The sequence below is a fragment of the Hyla sarda genome, chromosome 2 (assembly GCF_029499605.1).
Source record: "Hyla sarda isolate aHylSar1 chromosome 2, aHylSar1.hap1, whole genome shotgun sequence".
Lineage (NCBI taxonomy): Eukaryota > Metazoa > Chordata > Amphibia > Anura > Hylidae > Hyla > Hyla sarda.
Window position 1 is genome coordinate 312,610,559 of NC_079190.1, and position 21,475 is coordinate 312,632,033.

Below are 21,475 nucleotides of genomic sequence, written 5' to 3' on the forward strand. Positions count from 1 at the left end.
GGGACATAAAACAAATAATATTCCACATGGTGTGGAATGTACTTCACTGCTTCCCAATGCACAACCCTCTGCTTCTACATTTTATACATATATTCAAAATTTTCCAACAATCCTCAAAGCTGAGACCAGTATAAAGGGGATATGGCTTGTCATTTATGATGTCAAAAGGGGCATGGCTTGAAAATCTATAATAGAGAAGGGGTGGCTTGGTTAGACGAAGTTAGAAAGGGGCATGGCTTGCTGATTTGATGTCAAAAGGGAGTGTGGTTTACAAAATGAAGACACTGAAATGCAGAACAAAGTGTCACATGTTCTCTGTCTCAGTCAGAGGGGGGGAAATGGCCGAGTACAGGTAATAAGTATATATTACAATACAGCTGGTCTGGCCAAGGCTTGCTAATTTTTGCTATCCAGAGTAAGAGGAGTTACTTACATATTTAGGTAAAAGTATTTCCAGAGTTATGCAGATTACTAATTTTGTTTTTATTGCGCAGCTTTGGACAATGGTGGCGGGGAGCCAGCTTGTCCAGCTCCCTTGCCTCATCAATATTCAATCCCCTGCCCACCCAGAGTAGTAAGAGTGTGGATAGCCTAAAGCAGTTGATTAGGTACATTAGCATAAGGAAGCTTTAATCACAAGGGACATTTGGATTCCTTGGCTTAGTGAATACCAGATAAATGAATGTTTGCTGTTCAATCTCAGTAGTACAGGATTCCCTTTTAGTAGTGAAGCTTGAAAAAGGCTTGTGACCAAGTCCTTAGATGACTCAGGAAGGACGCTAACACAGATGATTATCCAGATCTTCCAGATTTAATTTTAGGGCCTATAGTTTAGCTGCATCTCAATGTTAAGCCTATCCCAGTGAATGGCATCAATCAGCTTCTCCACTCTTGCTGCCATATTGGATACGTGATGGCCTTTGTCCAACAGCTGCTTAGTGAGCCACAGCTTGGGCAAGTTCATCTCTGAACAATCTTTGTATGGACTGAAACATGTTAGCAGGATTCAGAACATTTTCCGATACTTGAGACTGCTGCATAGCAGACTTATCTTTCTCAACTGGTGTAGGAGGCATCCACTAGTATGTTGAAGGCCTTGGCCCTATGGAAGATTTCTGGGATAGTTTGTGACAGTAATGGGGTAAGCTTCTCTGACCCTTTCCTTGGCTTGGCCATGTTCTTGGTAGTTTGGTCAGGTTTTCACCCTTATGGAGCAGCAATGCACCACTTAAAATGGCTTAAAAGCAGTAAAAGGCACAAATATTGCAATACATGTGACTTTCCTCATAAGTAGAGTATGCATGTGCCCCTCTCCCACCTATATTTTTATGTTAAATGGCCACTGTCCTTATGCAAACATTTTGACATGTCCTAGCAACTTCCTGGACTTTGACAGCTTGGACAAAGATGATGCTGCAGCCAGATAGGATTATCTATTGACAGTGCCCATTAAAATGTATATCCTGGTGCCCTGGTACTTAAAAAACTATTACGTATATTTACATTCTGTACATGAAGGGAGTGCACAGTGGGTCCTCCGTGAGTAATGGCGGACAAAGCGATCACGCTGATGCCCTTCATTTGCCCTTTAGATGACGTGATCAATACTAATCACAGCATCTGAAGCATAACGGGGGCTTAGTAAGACTCATCATAACACCCACGGAATGGTATCCTTGGTCCAAAGAGCCAAGATGGCAGCTGGAGGTCCCCTTCCTCTTACTGCTCTGCTGCAATTTCCTTCTCAGATCGCAGATAGTACTGATCAGTTCTATGCATAACACTGATCAGTATTAGCAATGGAGTGATTGCTATAAAATGTAAAAACAAATAGTAAAAAAAAAGGTTTTAAAAAAAAAAACTGAATAAGCCCCTCCCTTAATAAAATGTTAAATCACCCATTTTTCCCATTTTACAAAAAAAGTGTAACAAAAAAGTTATAAACATTTTGTATCAGCGTGTGCGTAAATGTCCACATCACATCCAAAAAAATAAATAGTGATCAAAAGGTCAAATAGACGCAAAAGTGGTACCAATAAAAACTACAGTTCACAACAAACAAAAATTTGCTGTCATACAGCTGCATATACGGAAAAATCTGAAAGTTTTAGGGGTCAGAAAAGGAAAGTTTTTACATACGTATTTTGTTAAAGAAAGTTTGAGTTTTTCTAAAAACAGTACAATAATAGAAATGTAACGTGGGGATCATTTAATTGTATTGACCCACAGAATAAAGAAAACATGTCAGTTTTACCATAAAGCGTACAGAGTAAAACTGAAATGCTTTTCAATTTCCCAACACAAATAATATTTTTGGGATTTCACCAAATGTAATTACAAAGTACAATTTGTGGTGCAAAAAGCAAGCCCTGATATGGGTCTGTGGATAGAAAAATAAAAGAGTCATGACTCTTGGTTAGGAAGAAAAAACAAAAATGCAATAGGCTCTATCTTTAAAGGGTTAAACAGGTATTGAAAACAAAAACAAATATGCAATAGGCTCTATCTTTAAAGGGTTAAACATGTTTACTTTTAGCTTTCTATGAAGAGAAGGGGAACATAAGAATATGGTACTGTGTGGCTAGCTGGCTTATCCTGCAAGTAGAGGTTTCACAATTTTCAACTTTAGGCTGGGTTCACACTACGTTTTGTCCCATACGGGAGCGCATACGGCAGGGGGGAGCTAAAAGCTCGCGCTCCCGTATGTGACCATATGCGCTCCCGTATGTCATTCATTTCAATGAGCCGACCGGAGTGAAACGTTCGGTCCGGTCGGCTCATTTTTGCGCCGTATGCGCTTTTACAACCGGACCTAAAACTGTGGTCAACCACGGTTTTAGGTCCGGTTGTAAAAGCGCATACGGCGCAAAAATGAGCCGACTGGACCGAACGTTTCACTCCGGTCGGCTCATTGAAATGAATGACATACGGGAGCGCATACGGTCACATACGGGAGCGCAAGCTTTTAGCTCCCCCTGCCGTATGCGCTCCCGTATGGGACAAAACGTAGTGTGAACCCAGCCTAAGACAGAAGAAAGTTCCCATAAGATAATCTATATATATATAGAACTCAATGGGGGGGGAATTTATCATTGTATTGCTTTTTTGTGTTTATTTTTTAACGCAAAAAATTTCTGGCGCAAAATCTGATAGAATTCTTCATAGCCATGTCTACGGTTAAGTTTACCATAGAGTACTTTCTACTGTAGAATCGAATTTATTAACTGTATGTTTTTTTCTTTAAATGCAAAAAAATGCGCAAATGCACTTTTCTTGTGCAAATATACACCACCTCGGAGGACACGTACCAAAGCGTTCTAAAGCATCTGAGAATGTGAAACTTGTGTTTCTCTTTGTATTTTGGAAATATAATAAATTAACAATTTTGAGACAGTTAGGACTACTACTCCCATCATGGACAGTCTCTGCCCATGATGGGAGTTATAGTCCTGGGGCTGAGGGGCAGATTGCACCAGGTCAATCTCCAGAGACCCGCTGCGATCCGCATTTATTAACTGTAAAAGCCGGCGGCACATGTGGCTAAACTGCACTCCTCGCCAGCTTCTGTTTACAGCTGTCATATTTCATACTCCCCGCCCGGGAGACGGGAGCTCTGATTGGTGAATCAGAGCTCCGGTCTCCTGGCGGCGGCGATTATGAATTATGACAGTGTATACAAGAGCCGGCGGGCAGCGCAGTGTAGCCGCATGTGCCGCCGGCTTCTACAGTTAATAAATGTGGATCGCAGTGGGTCTCTATAGAATGACCCGGTGCGATCGGCCCCTCAGTCCCTGAACTACTATTCCCATCATGAACAGAGTCTGTCCCATGATGGGAGCAGTTGTAGTACCGCTGCACTGAGGGATGGCACTTGAACATCCCCCAGCTGCGGGACTTTTAGGACTACTACTCCCATCATAGACAAACTCTGTCCATTATGGGATTTATAGTCCAGGGGCTGAGGTGCAGATTGCAGCAGATCATTCTCCAGAGACCTGCCGCTGCGATCCGCATTTAATAAGTTAACAAGCCTGCGGCACATGCGGCTACACTGCGCTGCCCGCCGGCTCCAGGCTCCTCTATACATCTCTTATAATTCATACTCGCGGCCACAGGGAGACGGGAGCTCTGATTGGTGAATAGCTATTCACCAATCAGAGCTCCTGTCTCCCAGTGGCAGCAATTATGAATTATGAGCGGTGTATACAGGACCCGCTGCAATTCGCATTTATTAACTGTGAATAGCTATTCACCAATCAGAGCTCCCGTCTCCTGGCTGCGGCGATAATGAATTATGAGAGATGTATACAGGAGCCTGGAGCTGGAGGGCAGTGTAGTGTAGCCGAATGTGCCGCCAGCTTGTTAACTTAATAAATGTGGATCGCAGCGGATTTATGGAGAAGGACCTGCTGCGATCTGCACCTCAGCCCCTGGAATATAACTCCCACCATGGATGGAGTATGTCCATGATGGGAGTAGTAGTCCTAAAAGTCCCGCAGTCGGGGGATGTGCAAGTGCCATACCTCAGCGCTGCGGTACTACAACTACTCCCATCATGGGACAGACTCTGTCCCATGATGGGAGAAGTAGTCCAAGGCAGAGGGACAGATACACAATCCAGGCCGGACTCTGTTCTCATTATGAGTTTTGCACAATGGGAACAGAGCCTTTCTGGCAGTGTGTTCCCAAACATGGAGACTCCAGCTGTTGCTGAACTACAGCCCCCATGATGACAGTTGTAGTTTAGCAACAATTGGAGGCTCCCTGTTTAGGAACACGCTGCATTATGTGCACCTTGTTTTTCTTTACTTCTCATTTCAGATACCTGAATGCAGAGGACTACGTCAGACTCGGTTGACTGCGACGATGACCAGCGTTTTTTTTTTATTTCAATAAAATGGTTAACGAGGGCTTGTGGGGGAGTGTTTTTTTCAAAGTGTTGTGTTTTTTTAATAGCATTTTCAAGCTTAGTAGTGGAAGCCAACTTATAGACGGAATCCATTACTATGCCAGGGCTTAGAGTTGGCCCCAAAATCATGTAACGCAAACCTCTAATTATTACCCCGATACCCACCGCCACAGGGGTGGTGGGAAGAGCCGGTAACAACAGGCCCGGAGCATCAAAAATGGCACTCCTGGGCCAAGGCAGTAACTGGCTGGCATTATTTATGCTGGGGAGGGCCAGTAATAATGGTCCCCGCCCATCCTGATAACGTCAGGCTGTTGTTGCTTGGATGGTATCTGGCTGATACTGAAAATAGGGGGAACCCTATGCGTTTTTTTATTTATTTTTTTATTATTTTAAATAAATAAAACGTGTGTGGTTCCCGCATTTTTTCACTACCAGCCAGATACCAACCAAGCAACAACAGCCTGATGTTACCAGGGTGGGCGAGGACCATTGTTACTGGCCCTACCCAGCCTAAATAATACCATCCTGTTACCGCCTAGGCCCAGGAGCACCATTTTTGACCATCTGGGCCTGTTGGTACTGGCTCTTCCAGCCACCCCTGTGGCAGCAGGTACCGGGGAGAAATGATTGGGTGTTAGCGCTAACTGATTTTGGAGCTAATGCTAATCCCTGGCTAAGTAATGGATTCTATCTACAAGACGGCTTCCACTACTAAGCCTGTAAATTCAATTATAAAAAACACAACACATTGAAAAAAAACGCTGTTTATCATCGCAATCCGCTGAATCTGACTTAGTCCCTCCGCATTCACGTATCTTAAATGAGAAGAAAACGAAAACAATAAAACTACAACCATTTCTGTGATTTCTATCAAAAAGCTGGTGTGAAATTTCTCAGCCCTTTGAAAATTTCATGTAAAGCAAACAATATACGTGGACACGCCAACTTTTACAAAACTGATGTTAACAGTGTAAACCGCGGCACAAAGCTCTTTGAAAATGTGGCCGATACTTTTCAAGCAAAAAATCTTTGAGAATCTCCCCCTCTGTGTACTTTATAAAGATTTATGATTTTACTATTGTGCAGAGTTTTGTTCGGCACACACTGCTGCTCTGTCACTACTAGCTATATGAGCAGCATACAGCGGGAAAATGCCACGGCTCTGTGAAGTGTGCGGTAGAGAAGGAGTGCACCGTAGGTGGGGGGGGGGGGCTTTCTATATTTGCACAAAATTTATCAAAGGAGTGCACAACTTTAGTAAATCTTGATCAAGGGTGTAAATTAGACGAGCAGTGTAAAAGGGTAGATCTGAGTCTACAATAGACACCTAATGATAAATCTCCCCCAAAGTGTATGTGTATGTGTGTGTGTGTGTGTGTGTGTGTGTGTGCATGTGTGTATGTTCCAGCATCATGTCCAAATGGCTAAAGATATTAACATGAAACTTGGCACACATGTTACTTATATGTCAACAACAAACATAGGATAGGTGATTTAACCCTTACAAACCCCATTTGCCAGGGGCGGGGTTTATGTTTAAAGTCCCATACAAGTCTATGGGAAATATATGTTACTGCATAACTTCCAAACAGCTTGAGATATTTCGATAATACTTGGTCACATGTTACTTATATGTCCACTTAAAATATAAGATAGTTAATTTAACCCTTAAAGGGGTACTCCACCCCTAGACATCTTATCCCCTATCCAAAGGATAGGGGATAAGATGTCAGATCGCTGGGGTCCCGCTGGGGTCCCTCTGCTGGTGAGTTCGCTCTGCACGTAATGACAGGCAATACAGGGGCCGGAGCATCGTTACGTCACGGCTCCGCCCCTCGTGACATCACGGCCCTCCCTATCAATACAAGTCTATGGGAGGGGGCGTGGTGGTCATCACGCCCCCTCCCATAGACTTGCATTAAGGGGACGGGCCGTGATGTCATGAGGGGCGGAGCCATGACGTCATGCTGCTCCGTCCCCCGTATCGCTCGTCATTACGCACAGAGCAAACTCGCTCTGTGCTGTAATGAGAGCGCGGTGCCGCAGCGGCGATCCCCGGGTTCCCCAGCAGCGGCACCACGGCGATCTGACATCTTATCCTCTATCCTTTGGATAGGGGATAAGATGTCTAGGGGCGGAGTACCCCTTTAACTACCCCCATTTGTGAGGGTCGGGTTTTTTTGTTTAAAGTCCCATGCAAATCAATGGGAAATGTATGTTCCCACATAACTTCCGTATGGCTGGAGATATTTCAATAATACCTGGTACACATATTACTTATATGTCAAATAAAAATATATGATAGTTAAATTAACCCTTACATATATCCTTTTATAAAAGATGTTTTTTTGTTTCAAGTCCCATGCAAGTATATGGGACTTCCAGTACCTTACTCCACAAGCTCAGCTCTGCATCTCCTAGTGAATGTGTCAGTCTGGCTTGCAAGCAACACAACATCTCATAAAGATACGTCCACTCTTTAAGCCCCACCCCTTTTATCATCTACCCTTTTTGTGCATCGGTCTGGCTTGCAAATCACGACCAGTCCCACAAAGCCACGTCCCTTTCTATTTTCAGCTTACAATATCTTCATCACAAATCAGTTCCACATGAGGACAGGATATGAGGACTGGAAAGAAGGTTGGGATATGAGGTCAAGATAGGAGGTCAAGATATGAGGTCGAGATGGGCAGTTGAGATATGAGGACTGGATATGAGGACGGGTTATGGGGCTGGGATATGACAACAATATATGAGGATGGGATATGAAGGATGGGATATTTCCTCCCTTGTTGATTTTCCTCCCCAACAAGGATTAGGAAGGAAAAACCGGGCAATGCCGGGTACTCAGCTAGTATATCATAAAAGTGCATATGTTATACATCCCCAACCCCATAACTTTAGCAGCCCTGCTCTCATTCCCAAGAGTCAAGCCTGCAAGTAAAGAGCATTTCACAGCAAACTTCAAGCTTTAAACTTTGAGTTAGACAAAGTAATGCTGCCAAACTATTAAAAGCCATGCTTCATTTCAGTTGCTTTGTGATTTGTAGTTATTCTATTGCATTAAATACGCTGGTATCCATAAGCAGCAGTTCCGTTATTGTTTGTTTTTAAAGGGGTATTCTGGTGGAAAAAAATGTTTCAAATGAACTGGGGCTAGAAAGTTAAACATATTTGTAAATTATAAACTCTTACAGTCCAGCAATGCCAATCCACATTACAAGTAACAAACAAAAGATTGGTCACACCAATATCAAAAGAAACAATCTTTATTAATGATTCCAAAAGACAATACAAAAAGGATAGCCCTCCCTTTAAAAAAACACCCTTAAAACCACACAACGCAAAAGGAGCAGGAAGAGATCCAATCAAATCACTGATAAAAATAAATCCCAATCAGCTCTTTACAGGTGGTGACGCAGGTGGTCCCTGGATACCAGCTTGTCCCAATCGCGTAATCTATTGGCTTTTTTTGTTATATTGTTTGAGTATTTCACTGACATTGATATTGTAAAGAGCTGAGTATCAGTAATTTGATGGCATATCCTTTGGGGGCTCTCCTTCTGTTGCTTTTGAGGTGTGTGTGTGGTTTTAAGGGTGTTTTTTTTATGAGAAGGCTATCCTTTTTGTTCTGTCTTTTTGAATCATTAATATTGTTTGTTTTGATATTGGTGAGACCAATCTTTTGTAAGTTAGATTTGTGAATTATTTCTATATAAAAAAATGTTTTTTTAATTCCAGTACTTATCAGCTGCTGTATACTGCACAGGAAGTTGTGAAGTTCTTTTCAGACTGACCATAGTGCTCTCTGCTGACACCTGAACTGTCCAGAGTAGGAGCAACTCCCCATAGCAAACCTCTCCTGCTCTGGCCAGCTCCCAACACAGACAGAGGTGTCAGCAGAGGGCACATCCTGTAGTCCAGAAGAGTTCAGTGTGAACAGTGTGTGGGTGTGTCCCTGTTTGAGCTCCACAGACTTGAAGCAGAGAAGAGGAGAGCGGGGGGTTCATCAAGCCTTTCCGAGAAGTGTGGCAGGCTCCTTGGGAAGGCTTTCCTGCATGGACCCCCTGGCTTCTAACTCTCGTTCCCGGCTGGTGAGAGGGGGGAAGAAAGTGTCTACAGCCAGTTCCAAGGTCGGGGTGAGACGTTCCAGCAGGGCCCGCAGAAATGTGGAGCCCGCTCCCCCGTCCAAACCGGAAGGATGCAAGGCTATTGGCAACAGCAGCGGACCTTCTGCTACTCCATAACCCCAGCAATGGGGGGTGCAGGGTCCAAGAGAGTCCCTGGAAACCTATGGGTCATGGATCCAGGCCAAGATGGCGGAATACAAGGAGCTGTGCAGAAGACTTCAGAGCCTGAGAGGAGAACTAAAGTTCACACGTTACCAGGCTGAACATGCCTCATGCATGAAGTTTTCTGCTCAGGCACAGGCACTGAAAATAGAGGTGGCTGAGGTGGAGGCGGCCATAAAAAACATTGCTGGGGGTGCAGGGTTCTTTAAAGAAAGGTTGTATAATGAAGACAGGTTTAAAGTGAGGCAAGAAGGTGCAGAAAGCCATGAAGACAGCAGTGAGGAGGATGATGGAGGGGAGGAAGGTGACGGAGAGTCAGGTAAAGGTGAAGTTGTGGAAACAAGATAGCTACCATGAGCCATATCAGGTGGCGCTACCCTCTAGTGATGGTGAAGATAGCAGTGAAGAGGACCTGGCCAGTGGGGGTTTGCTGAGAGCCATCATACAGCAGGAGTCACCTACCCACTTGGATCATTTCGCCTTCGGTGAGAATCTGGGCAAAGAGGATTTGGTGAAGAAAAGGAAGAAAAAGAAACAGAAAGTTCAAGAAACAGTGTCCTTTGCGTTTAGTCCTTTCCAGCAGTCTGGGCCAGCTGCAAAGCTGGTTCAGGCTGCTGGGTACCCCAGACTACTAGACCCTGTTTCTATAGTGGAACGGGGCCAGCATGGGGGGTACAAAATGGCGTCAAATTCTCCAGGGTGGCGGGGGGGCGTGTCCGAGCACCAGAGGCAAGTTATGCTGCCGTGTGCTGCTGGGGGGGGGGGGGGCGGTTCCAAGAGTGCAGTGGGCATTACCGGCGTTGCAGGACACTTCCCTGTGAGGGGGGAGTGTCCGGGCACTGGTGGCAGAGTGATAGTGGGAGTAGTAGTTGTAAGAGTGGAAGGTCTGGTATGGATGGGAATAAAGATGGGAGTAGTGGTGTGAGTGGTTGTGCTGATGGTTCTGGGTCTGGTCCGGCTGCCCCCCCCCCACCGGTAGTGACTGCTCCTAGGAGCTATGCTAATGTCACTGCCGGGGGTTCGGGGGGGGGGCCCCGTCTCCGTCCAGCTCTGGAGGCCACTTGCAACAGCGCCTCCTGGAGGCTCTTCGTAGGGGCGACAGGTCGAGCCAAGTAGAGGGGAGGGGTGAAGTCGACCTGTCTTTCTGGATAGAGAGGCACGGTTTGGGGGCTTTCCGAGAGCGGAATGGGGAGGTGGTCTGGTCCCTCCTGACACCCGGGCAGGACAATAACCCTAGGAATGTGGTCCGTCTGATTTGGAGGGGCGAGGATGCGTGTCCACCTCGCGCAAAAGTGGTTGAGCTCCTCCTTCAGATGGAATTCAGGGCAAGTGACATCTTTGCCCTGATTCACCACTACGGTTTGTCCGAGTTTGATGTCAGTTTCGTTCGGCCAGAGGTTCTCGAACTCTACTGGTCAAACTACGAAGTGGCAAAGAACGAGCCCGGCTGGCGGGATTTCGCCTTAAAGGCGATTTCCCGTCAGAACTCGGTCAAGAAAGTGACCGTTTTGTCCCGTAACGAGTCACTTTCTTGTTATGACATCATGACCTGGCTCGGACGGTATGGGGATGTGACGGACATGCCCAAGAAAAACTTGGATGAGCACGGGATCTGGTCCGGGGCCTGGACGTTTTCCGTCAAACTCAAGCGTTCAGGGAGTACGGTTGCCCACATTCCGTCAGCCGCCTTCCTTGGACGTGATAGGATCCAGGTCTTCTACCAGAGGCAACCTAAGGTCTGTCACAGGTGTGGCAGCCCCACCCACTTTAGCACAGCCTGTATTTTGCAGGTCTGCGCTTTGTGTGGTGGGGTGGGTCATCTGGTCGCATCCTGTCGGCAGATCCGATGCCACCTGTGTGGTGTCCTCGGACACCCTTTCAGCAGTTGTCCAAGCGCCTTCACCTGTGCAGCGACCGCTCCAGCTGAGGAGAGCTGTGAAGTTGCCTCGGCTGGGGAGGGTACGGGCAGGGATGGGGGCGCAACAGGGCTAGTGAGGAGGAAAAAGGTCCCTGCCAAACTAAGGCGGGAGGAAAATCGTAGAAGGAGTAGGGAGCTGGAGAGTGCCCAGGTGGCGGGGGTAGTGTCAGTCCCTGCTCCTGAAGCTGGCCCTGTAACTGCTGAAGCCCTGGAGGAGAATGTGCTGGATGAGGAGATCAGGAGACTTCACAGAGAGGATGGCAATATGGCCGACCCTTCCGATTCCTCCCACTATGAAAGTGTGGATGAGGAGAGTGGGGTGAAGCCCAAAAAGAAAGTTAAGGGCAAAAGGAAAGGGAGAAAGAAGAGGTCAGAGCCCTCTGAAGATCCTGGTACTACAGGCCAGGTCCAAAGCGGAAGCCTGGCTGCCCCCCCCCCCCCCCCCTCTGATTGACCTGTCAAACCGGTACCTCGTCCTCGATACCATCTCCTCCCCCTCCTTGGAGGGTGAAGGTGATGGTGAGGTGTCTAGGGAGAAAGAGCCTCTTGGGGGAACTGGGCCCTGTCCTGTCGAGGCACCTTCCTCCGAGGGCAGGGCTAGACCGGGGCCGGACGGAGACGGGGACCGTATGGACCAATCAGAGTCTAAAAATAGGTCCAAGAGTGGTCCTACCCTCTCATTGTCTTCGGGGATGAGGGGGCTAAAAAGAAGGGTAAACAAAAGTAAAGGGTGTGGCCGTCTAATTTAATCACCCTGTATGGCGGCACTCACACCATTGACGCTGGCATCTATTAATAGTGCCAGCATAAAGTCTGATACGGCTAGATTTGCAGCCTTTGATTTTCTCGGCCGCGTTGAAGCCAACATTTTCTTTTTACATGAGACCAGGTTGTCAAATCTAGCCTCTCTGGTAAAAGCCAGAAGAGAGTGGAGGCGCGGTCCCTCCCACTGGTTTCTTGCGGCTGAGCCGTACAGTGGGGTGGCGGTCCTTTTTACCGCTCCTGTTGAATGCCCACGGGTTATTGAATTAGAAATGGGGAGGTGCCTGATCTTAGATGTTTTCATGAAGGGACAAGAGCTCCGGCTCATTAACATCTACGCCCCACAAACTAAGCGGGGCCGTAAAGATCTCTTTATGAGGATTAAGCCCTTGATTAGCATAGCTAGAGAAGCTCGCATAGAGGATGCCCACATCCGGCGCCCCTCGGGCCACGCGGGTTTCACCTATCATCAAGGTAGTCGCAGGTCTAGGATAGATAGGTTTTGTTTAAAGGAGGAAGCCGTGTCTTCCGCAGTGTCCGTGGTTGAGGTGGAGTTCTCCGATCACTGTATGATTTTGTTTTCCTTGAATGTTTCAGAGACCCCCCGGATGGGTAAAGGTTATTGGAAGCTGAATTCGTTCCTCCTGGAGGAAGCGGAGGTAAGACAGTCCTTTGAGGATTTTCTTCAGAGTCAGGTACCTTTACTGGATCTATGTAGTAGTAAGTCAGAGTGGTGGGAGATATTCAAGAAGCGGGTTGCGGAGTTCTTCCGCCAGCTCTCGAGCCTCAGGTCCCTGAGGAGGAAGCTCGAACTTCTCGTCTTGACTGGAGGTAGCCGAGAGGAGATCTCCAGAGTGAAGTCCTTGCTAATGAGGTGTCAGTACGATAGGCACGCATCTTTGGTTTTTGAGAGGGATTACAGCAGGTACCGCTCGCCCAACCCTTACAGAAACTGTAAGATGTCAGTGAGTAGTAAAGTAATTTCATGACTGATTGATAGTACAGGATCTCTGAATCGGTCCAGATCAGGGATCTTGGAGGTCGTCAGATCCTTCTTTTGGCACCTCTTGGGGAGGAAGGATCTAGGTCGAGACAAGAGGTCGGTTTTCCAGACAAACCATTCCTGAGCTAGGGGTAGACCCCTCTCTTGATCTTTTGACAGAAGAAATCAGGGAAGAGGAAGTGAGACTGGCGATCGAGGGGCTTGCCCCTAAGAAGTCGCCAGGTCCGGATGGCTTAACATCAGAGTGGTACAGGACCTTTAAGGAGTCTTTAGCTCCCCCCTTGACTGAGGTATTCAACGAGCATCTCTCCTCGGGCACTCTGCCGAAGTCAATGAGGAGGTCAGCCCTGATTCTTCTGTCAAAGAGTAAAGATCCCAGCCATATTGAGAATTGGAGGCCCATAGCACTTCTCAATATGGACAGGAAGCTTCTGGCTAAGATACTGTTTAATCGGTTGGTGAAGTTTGCACCCCGGCTCCTTTCGGAGGCCCAGCACTGCACTGTTCCAGGCCAAAGCACCTTAAAGGGGTACTCCGGTGAAAAACTTTTTTCTTTTAAATCAACTGGTGGCAGAAAGTTAAACATATTTGTAAAATACTTCTATTAAAAAATCTTAATCCTTCCAGTACTTATTAGCTGCTGAATGCTACAGATGAAATTCCTTTCTTTTTGGAACACTGATGACATCACGAGCACAGTGCTCTCTGCTGACATCTCTGTCCATTTCAGCAACCATGCATAGCAGATGCATGCTAAGGGCAGCATGGTGGCTCAGTGGTTAGCACTGCTGCCTTGCAGTGCTGTGGACTTGGGTTCAAATCCCACTAAGGACAACAATAAATAAAGTGTTATTATTATTATAATAACATCAGCAGAGAGAACTGTGCTCGTGATTTCATCAGAGAGCATCTAAAAATGAAAAGAATCTCCTCTGTATTATTCAGCAGCTAATAAGTACAGGAAGGATTAAGATTTTTTTTATAGAAGTTATTTACAAATATGTTTAACTTTCTGCCATCAGTTGATTTAAAAGAAAAAAGGTTTTCACCGGAGTACCCCTTTAAGTGCTGTCCTTAGTGTCAGGGAGGCAGTGGAGAGGAGTAGTGCAGGTCTCTGGAAGGGGTACTTGCTGTCCTTGGATCAGGCCAAAGCATTTGATCGGGTGAACCATGAGTACCTCTGGTCAGTCCTCCTGACATATGGCTAAACGAGTACTTTTGTTAATTGGCTTAAGATCTTGTATGCAGGGGCAGAGAGTTTCCCGCTGGTGAACGGGTGGTCTGGCCGCTCTTTTGAGGTGGGGTCCAGAGTCCGTCAGGGTTGTCCTTTGAGCCCGCTCTTATATGTGTTCGCGATCGATCCCTTCCTTAGGAGGGTGAGTCGCGGACCATTGGCGGGAGTCGGGATGAGTCTGGCGGAGCCGGCTGTCACCCAGAGAGTGGTGGTGTATGCTGACGATGTCACTATTTTCCTCTTCTCGAGAGAGGAGGTCAATGTGGTGATGTCGGAGGTGGACCGCTACTCGGAGGCATCCAGGTATAAGATCAACCGGGATAAGTGTGAGAGTCTCTGGCTGGGAGGGGGATCCCACGTTTGATCTCCCAGACACACTTACAGGGCCCCAAGAATCAGCAAAAGTTTTAGGCATCACATTCGGCCAGGATGATTATCCCACCAAAAACTGGGATGGTAAGCTCCAGGATGCCGCTCACAGTGTGGACCAGTGGAAGGGTTGGTCTATGACCCTCAGGGAAAGGGTACATCTGATCAAATCGTACCTGCTCCCCTTGTTTATCTATCTGGGCAGTGTATGTATCTTGCCAGAGGCTTACTATACTAGGATCTACAGCCTGTTTTTCCAACTGTTATGGGGGAACAGGATGAACCTAGTCAAGAGGGAGGTTACGTACCGCACGAGGAGACTAGGGGATTTATCTATGGTAAACCCGGTGGTGTTCTTAACGAACACCTTCTTGAAAGCCAACATCGCAAACCTCTGGAATGAGAGGGCTCCTCCGTGGGTACTCTCCTGCAGGGAATGGTTTCGGCCTTTCTTCCAGGAAGACGAGTGAAGGACCTCCGTACGCCCCATGGATATCTTCTGGCTTACACTACCCCGACTCTGAAGGCGATACGTCGGTGGGGTCTGGGAGTGCTGGAGATCAGGACCCAGTCAAGGCAGTTCCTTGACAAACGGGTTCTGTGGACCCATTTCCAGAAGCCTCTGGTGCTCAGGGACTGCCCATGTCGGGATCTGAGGGTGGGGTTGTACCTTTTAAACATGAAAAGGATCCCCCAGAAGTTTGGGGACTTGGCCTGGTGCTGCTTTCAGGGGACGCTATATGTAAGGGACAACCTGAAGTGCAGGAACTCTGATGACCGGGGATGTCCCCGAGAAGAGTGTGGGGACACGCTGGAAAGCAAGGACCACTTACTGCTTCATTGTCCCTTTAATATAGGGGTCTACAACCGGGTGGGTGCTTCCTTCGGCTGGAGTCAGCTTGCCGGCCTTACCTATCAGGAGTGGGCTTATGGGGCATTCAGGACCCTGGGTGGCCGAGATCGGGGCACTTTATTCTTAGTCAGCTTAGTGGTTAGGTACTACACGTTGAATGCACGGTGTTTAGTATCGACCCAACAGAAAGTCCTCTCCGAGGTGGAAGTCTGTAGGAACATCACCGTTGACCACGGGAAGATCAGGTCTTTGGAGTATGGCAGTCTTGGTACCAGTAGGGCTTCTCTCCTATGGAGAGATTTTTCTTTTGATGTGCCCTAGGTACTAGGCCCTTAAGGTAAAGTACCTTAATTTTGGCCAGGGATAGTGTATGTAGGTTAGGGTGAGTTTAAGTTTAGGGCCAGTTTCATGAAGAAATAGCGATAGGGTTAGAGGTTGATAGGGAAAGGTATTTAAATGTAATTTTATCAGGATTGCCATCCTTCTTCCTGGTGGGGGGTTATGCATGTCACCTTAGCCTTTTGTTTTGTTTTCTGTGGATAGATTGTAAAGGGCTTTCAGGCAACCAAACTTGGGCCTTGTGGGGTTTTTACATAGTTACATAGTTACATAGTTACATAGTTACATAGTTAGTACGGTCGAAAAAAGACATATGTCCATCAAGTTCAACCAGGGAATTAAGGGGTAGGGGTGTGGCGCGATATTGGGGAAGGGATGAGATTTTATATTTCTTCATAAGCATTAATCTTATTTTGTTCCAGGAATGTATCTAATCCTGTTTTAAAGCTGTTAATTGTTCCTGCTGTGACCAGTTCCTGAGGTAGACCGTTCCATAAATTCACAGTCCTCACGGTAAAGAAGGCGTGTCGCCCCTTGAGACTAAACTTTTTTTTCTCCAGACGGAGGGAGTGCCCCCTCGTCCTTTGGGGGGGTTTAACCTGGAACAGTTTTTCTCCATATTTTTTGTATGGGCCATTAATATACTTATATACGTTTATCATATCCCCCCTTAAACGTCTCTTCTCAAGACTAAACAATTGTAACTCCTTTAATCGCTCCTCATAGCTAAGATGTTCCATGCCCCATATTAGTTTAGTCGCGCGTCTCTGCACCCTTTCCAACTCCGCAGTGTCCCTTTTATGGACAGGTGACCAAAACTGAACAGCATATTCCAGGTGAGGCCGTACCAATGCTTTATAAAGGGGGAGTATTATGTCCCTGTCCCTTGAGTCCATGCCTCTTTTGATACATGACAATATCCTGCCGGCTTTGGAAGCAGCAGCCTGACATTGCATGCTATTCTGTAGTCTATTTTGGTATATTGTATTGCTGATATTGTTTTGTTGTATATATTGTTCTGTATATATTGTTTTGTTTATAATTAGGTGGGAAGGGGTATATTTTAGGTTGGGTGGGGTGGTCTGGAATGAGTCAGTTATGGACAAAATGTGGACAAACTGTGTTCTATTGACTTTGACCCATGACCAGAGGGTGTGGTGGGTGATGGGATAGTTTAGTGTAGGATGTTATTTTTGTTCTATTGTTATACAGGTCGTTATGCAAAAGTTGTGTGTTTTTTTGTTGTTTTTTTTTAGCAATGTTATGGTTTTAAATGGGCAGTCGGACCAGTTTTCTGTTGTTCTACAGTTTACCAAGTTGAAGGGAGTCATTTTTTGTATTTAGTATGTAGTCATTATATGTGTATATATGTGTATATATATATATATAGGGGGGAATATGCAAATCAGCTCATTACATCACCTTCTCAGGCGATGTTCCCTGGTATCAGCTTAGCTCCAGTTACGGAATCTAAAAAGCTAATCGGGATTAATGCCAAGCCAGAACTCTCTCTCCAGAAGGAAAGAGGACCCATCTGTAGACAGCTTTTTCGGGGTTCTTGCCCCTCGTCAGTACAGAGCAGGGTGATCTGACTTGGCTGAGATGAGGGGCCTTAGACCAACTAAACGGGATGAGTATTTAACTCAGGGCGAGTTCACCACTCCTGGTGTGACAGAGCTTTCAAGGGCCACTAAGCACTCCGCAGGCATTCTGGGTAGGGGAATGAGGGGTCTAAGGCCCTGCATCTCAGCCAAGCCAGATCACCCTGCTCTGTACTGACGAGGGGGCAAGAACCCCGAAACAGCTGTCTGCAGATGGGTCCTCTTTCCTTCTGGAGAGAGAGTACTGGCTTGGCATTAATCCCGATTAGCTTTTTATATACCGTAACTGGAGCTAAGCTGATAACAGGGAACATCGCCTGAGAAGGTGATGTAATGAGCTGATACTCATATAGTTAAATACTCATCCCGTTTCATATATATATATATATATATATATATATATATATATATATGTATATGTGTGTGTATGTGTTTTTCTCCAAGTTGGATAATTTTTAGTTAAGTTAGTTCGCCATATTTTCCTTTTGTTACTTAATTTTTTTTGTTTCCAAGTTTGGATACTTTTTGTTTTGGCGAGGAAAGCTTTATTTATGTTTTTATAAGGAATGTGTGTGTGTGTGTGTGTGGTTTTGAACGTTATAGGTAGGGTATAGGTAGGTAATTTTTTTTTTTAGATTACCTGGGCTGGCCTGTTAGAAAAATTTTAGTTGTTATTTTGAGACAGAAAGTCTGTATTTATGTTCAGTTTTGCTACTTTTTGTTACAGTCAATTGGACTTGTTTTTGTGTTTTGTTTTTTAATTTTATAATAAAAGAGTGTCAGCAGAGAGCACTGTGGTCAAACGGAAAAGAACAACTCAATTTCCTCTGTAGTGTGCAGAAGCTGATAGGTATTGGAACGTTTAAATGGGCACTCATTAAAAATTTTTTTGCTATTGCACTTATGGTAAATAAAAAATATTTCTAATATACTTTGTGCTTAAAAAGGCTCAAGAGCACATTTTCCCACATCTTATACACAGATTTTGGAACGAAGTCCAAACACAGGAAGTGCAGCCTGGAGTTCTGAAGGGGTGTGTCCAACCAACAACATATGGCAGTTAAGTGTGAGAGGAGCTATGATTGGATGATGCTGGACACACCCCCCTCAGCACTCCAGGCTGCACTTTCAGTGTTTGGCCTTCGGTCCAAAGTCTGTGTATAAGATGGGGAAAATGTGCTCTTGAGCTTTTTTAAGCACAAATAAAACATAGAAAACTTCATTTTTTTTAAAACAAAGTACCGTATTTATCGCCGACAGCCAGGGGGAGAGAAGGGGCAGCGGCACCGATTGCCGGGGCCGCTGCCCCGTTGCCTCCCCCCATCCCCGGTGGCATAATTACCTTTTGCCGGGGTCGGGTCCGCGCTGCTGCAGGCCTCCGGCGTGCGTCCCCTGCGTTGTTGCTATGCACGGCGCGGCGCAATGACGTAATGCGCCGCGCATAGCATAGCAACGACGCCGGGGACGCATGCCGGAGGCCTGCAGCAGCGCGGACCCGACCCCGGCAAAAGGTAATTATGCCACAGGGGATGGGGGGAGGCAACGGGTCAGCGACGCCGGCAATGGGTGCCGCTGCTCCTTCTATCCCCCTGGCTGTCGGCGCCGCTTCTCTCCCCCTGGCTATCGGCGCCGGCAATGGGGCGCCGGCACCGATAGTCAGGGGGACAGAACGGGCAGCGGCGCCGATAGCCAGGGGGTGAGAAGGGCCGGCAGCAGGGCTCTGGACCCCAGGAAAGGCAGGGGGAGAGAAGCGGGCATCGACGACCTCTCTCCCCCTGCCTTTCCTGGGGGTGTATCGGCGTATAACACGAACATAGACTTTAGGCTAAAAATTTTAGCCTAAAAAGTGCGTGTTATACGACGATAAATACGGTATATTAGAAATATTTTTATTTACCATAAGGAGTGCAATAGCAAAAATTAGTTTTAATGAGAGTTACCCTTTAAGATATTTTAATAGAAGTAATGTACAAATTACAAACGGTTTTCCACCGGCGTACCTATGTTCTTAGGATTTTCTAAATGTTTATTTTAATAACATAGTTAAAAGGTTGAATGATCTGAATTAACTTAAAACTCTGAATAGCTGGATAAGTATCCCAAAACATCCAAAACATCAACTGCAGCTTTAGAAAATGCTCAGTATTAAAATATATATATATATATATATATATATATATATATATGCAGTAAAATGAAAATCCAATACAGCTGCAACCTACAAACTAAAACAGCACTCAAATAAAAACCCATACTATACTGCTAGTTTTGTAGGTTACGCACCCCGTTTTTCATCAAGTGACATGGATCCAAGATGTTTGCTTATCATAGAAGTAGAATCTGAAACAAGAATTACATTTCAGGTAGCTTCTATACACACACACACACACAAATATCTTAGTTTAAAAAAATTATACTGCATTTTAGTCAAAGGAAAATATATTTAGTTATGTGCTAACATGTATAACATATCAATACTTTGTACAAACAGTACATAAAAATAAATGTGATGTTACTGACCACAAAACAATAAAATTGGCTTTGTACTCATTTATCAAAAAGGGTTACACAAAGGAGTCCTGACCCCATCCCCCCACTGCAGGTCACAATCAGAATAAACCCTGACTTATAGGTACTCTGGTGAGAAAAACATGTTTTCAAATCAACTGGTGCTAGAAAGTTATACAGATTTAACTTCTATCTTAAAATCTTAATCCTTCCAGTACTTATCAGCTGCTCTATGCTTCACAGGAAGTTGTATAGTTATTTTCTTTCTGACCACAGTGCTCTCTGCTGCCACCTCTGTCTGTGTCAGGAACTGTCCAGAGCATGAGAGGTATACTATGGGGGCTGTGACCTAGCTGAAGGACTGAATTGTCATGGTCTAACTGAGCTACGCTTTCCATAGCCCTTTACAGCGACTGCACAGCATGTACAAGAGCACAAGTAACACCCACGGACGTAGAATCTTGTTGCCGTAAAAAGAGGGTGAAAAGAGGGTGAACAAAACACCCTAAAAGAGGGTGAACAAAACAAGGTACCTTGGCGAAATTTTTCTTTTCCTAGTTGTGGGATACTTCAAGATGGCAGAGGCAGCGCCCGGGATCCGGAGCCACTACTCTCACTGCCAGCGCTACACAGGCGGAACCTCAGACCCAGCACTGCACAGTGTTTAGCCTCTGGCTGCCGAAGGGACTGCAGCTTCAGCTCTATTGTCTCCTGCCTGCTCCACTGGAAGCAACTCTCAGGTACCGGCCGCTTTCTCCTCACCGCAGCCCATCTCAACCTCTGGCCTGTCAGGAATGCCACCACGCAGCCGTGCAACTCTCCTCAGCTCAAACGCTATTCCTTATCTGCATGGGGTCCTAATATCTTCCCTCCCTCAGAGGAGGATGATTTACATCGGGTCTCTTTCTGTGACCAGGCTGTAACAGATACTCAGATAAAGCACATGCTACTCTCCCTGCAAAAATACTTTAGGAGGGACATGATTGTTCTGATTAACCCCTTGCATGCTACAGTGGAAGACCTGGGTACTGGGGTTGACTATATCGAAAATAAATTCGGGGAGTTTGCCGCAAAGGAAGATATTGCTGCTTTAAAAGCAAAAGTCGCCGACAGAAATCCCGACATATATTCTCTCTCTCATACATGCTCAGGCTGCCGCTGAGCAACACAGAATTTTAACTCCTTCCAAAGTTTTTCTATGGGGTAGAGATCTGGAGACTGGCTAGGCCACTCCAGGACCTTGAAATGCTTCTTATTATGCCACTCCTTCGTTGTCCAGGCGGTATGTTTGGGATCACTGTCATGCTGAAAGACCCAGTCACGTTTCATCTTCAATGCCCTTGTGATGTAAGGAGGTTTTCACTCAAAAATCTCACGATACATTGCCCCATTCATTCTTACCTTTACACGGATCAGTCGTCCTGGTCCCTTTGCTGAAAAACAACCCCAAAAGCATGATGTTTCCACCCCCATGCTTCACAGTAGGTATGGGGTTCTTTGGATGCCACTCAGCATTCTTTCTCCTCCAAACACGAGGAGTTGAGTTTTTACCAAAAAGTTCTACTTTGGTTTCATCTGACCATATGACATTCTCCCAATCCTCTTCTGGATCATCCAAATGCTCTCTAGCAAACGTCAGATGGACCCAGACATGTACTGGCTTAAGAAGGGGGACATGTCTGGC

At 46.0% G+C, this 21,475-nt stretch overlaps 1 protein-coding gene across 15 annotated transcripts in view; it reads right to left on the minus strand.

The window, feature by feature from the left end:
- Positions 1-21,475, minus strand: part of DCAF6 (DDB1 and CUL4 associated factor 6) — a 1,246,835-nt gene that overhangs the window by 600,770 nt on the left and 624,590 nt on the right. For 14 of the 15 annotated variants that reach the window (XR_008888854.1, XM_056557692.1, XM_056557704.1 and 11 more), the window contains one exon: positions 19,567-19,623. The exons of the other annotated variant lie outside the window; for it this stretch is intronic. Coding sequence is in view for 13 of the 14 variants with exons in the window: in XM_056557692.1 (XP_056413667.1) it covers positions 19,567-19,623 (57 nt within the window). In the remaining variant the exon portion in view is untranslated. The remainder of the gene's footprint in view (positions 1-19,566; positions 19,624-21,475) is intronic. 15 annotated transcript variants of the gene reach the window in all.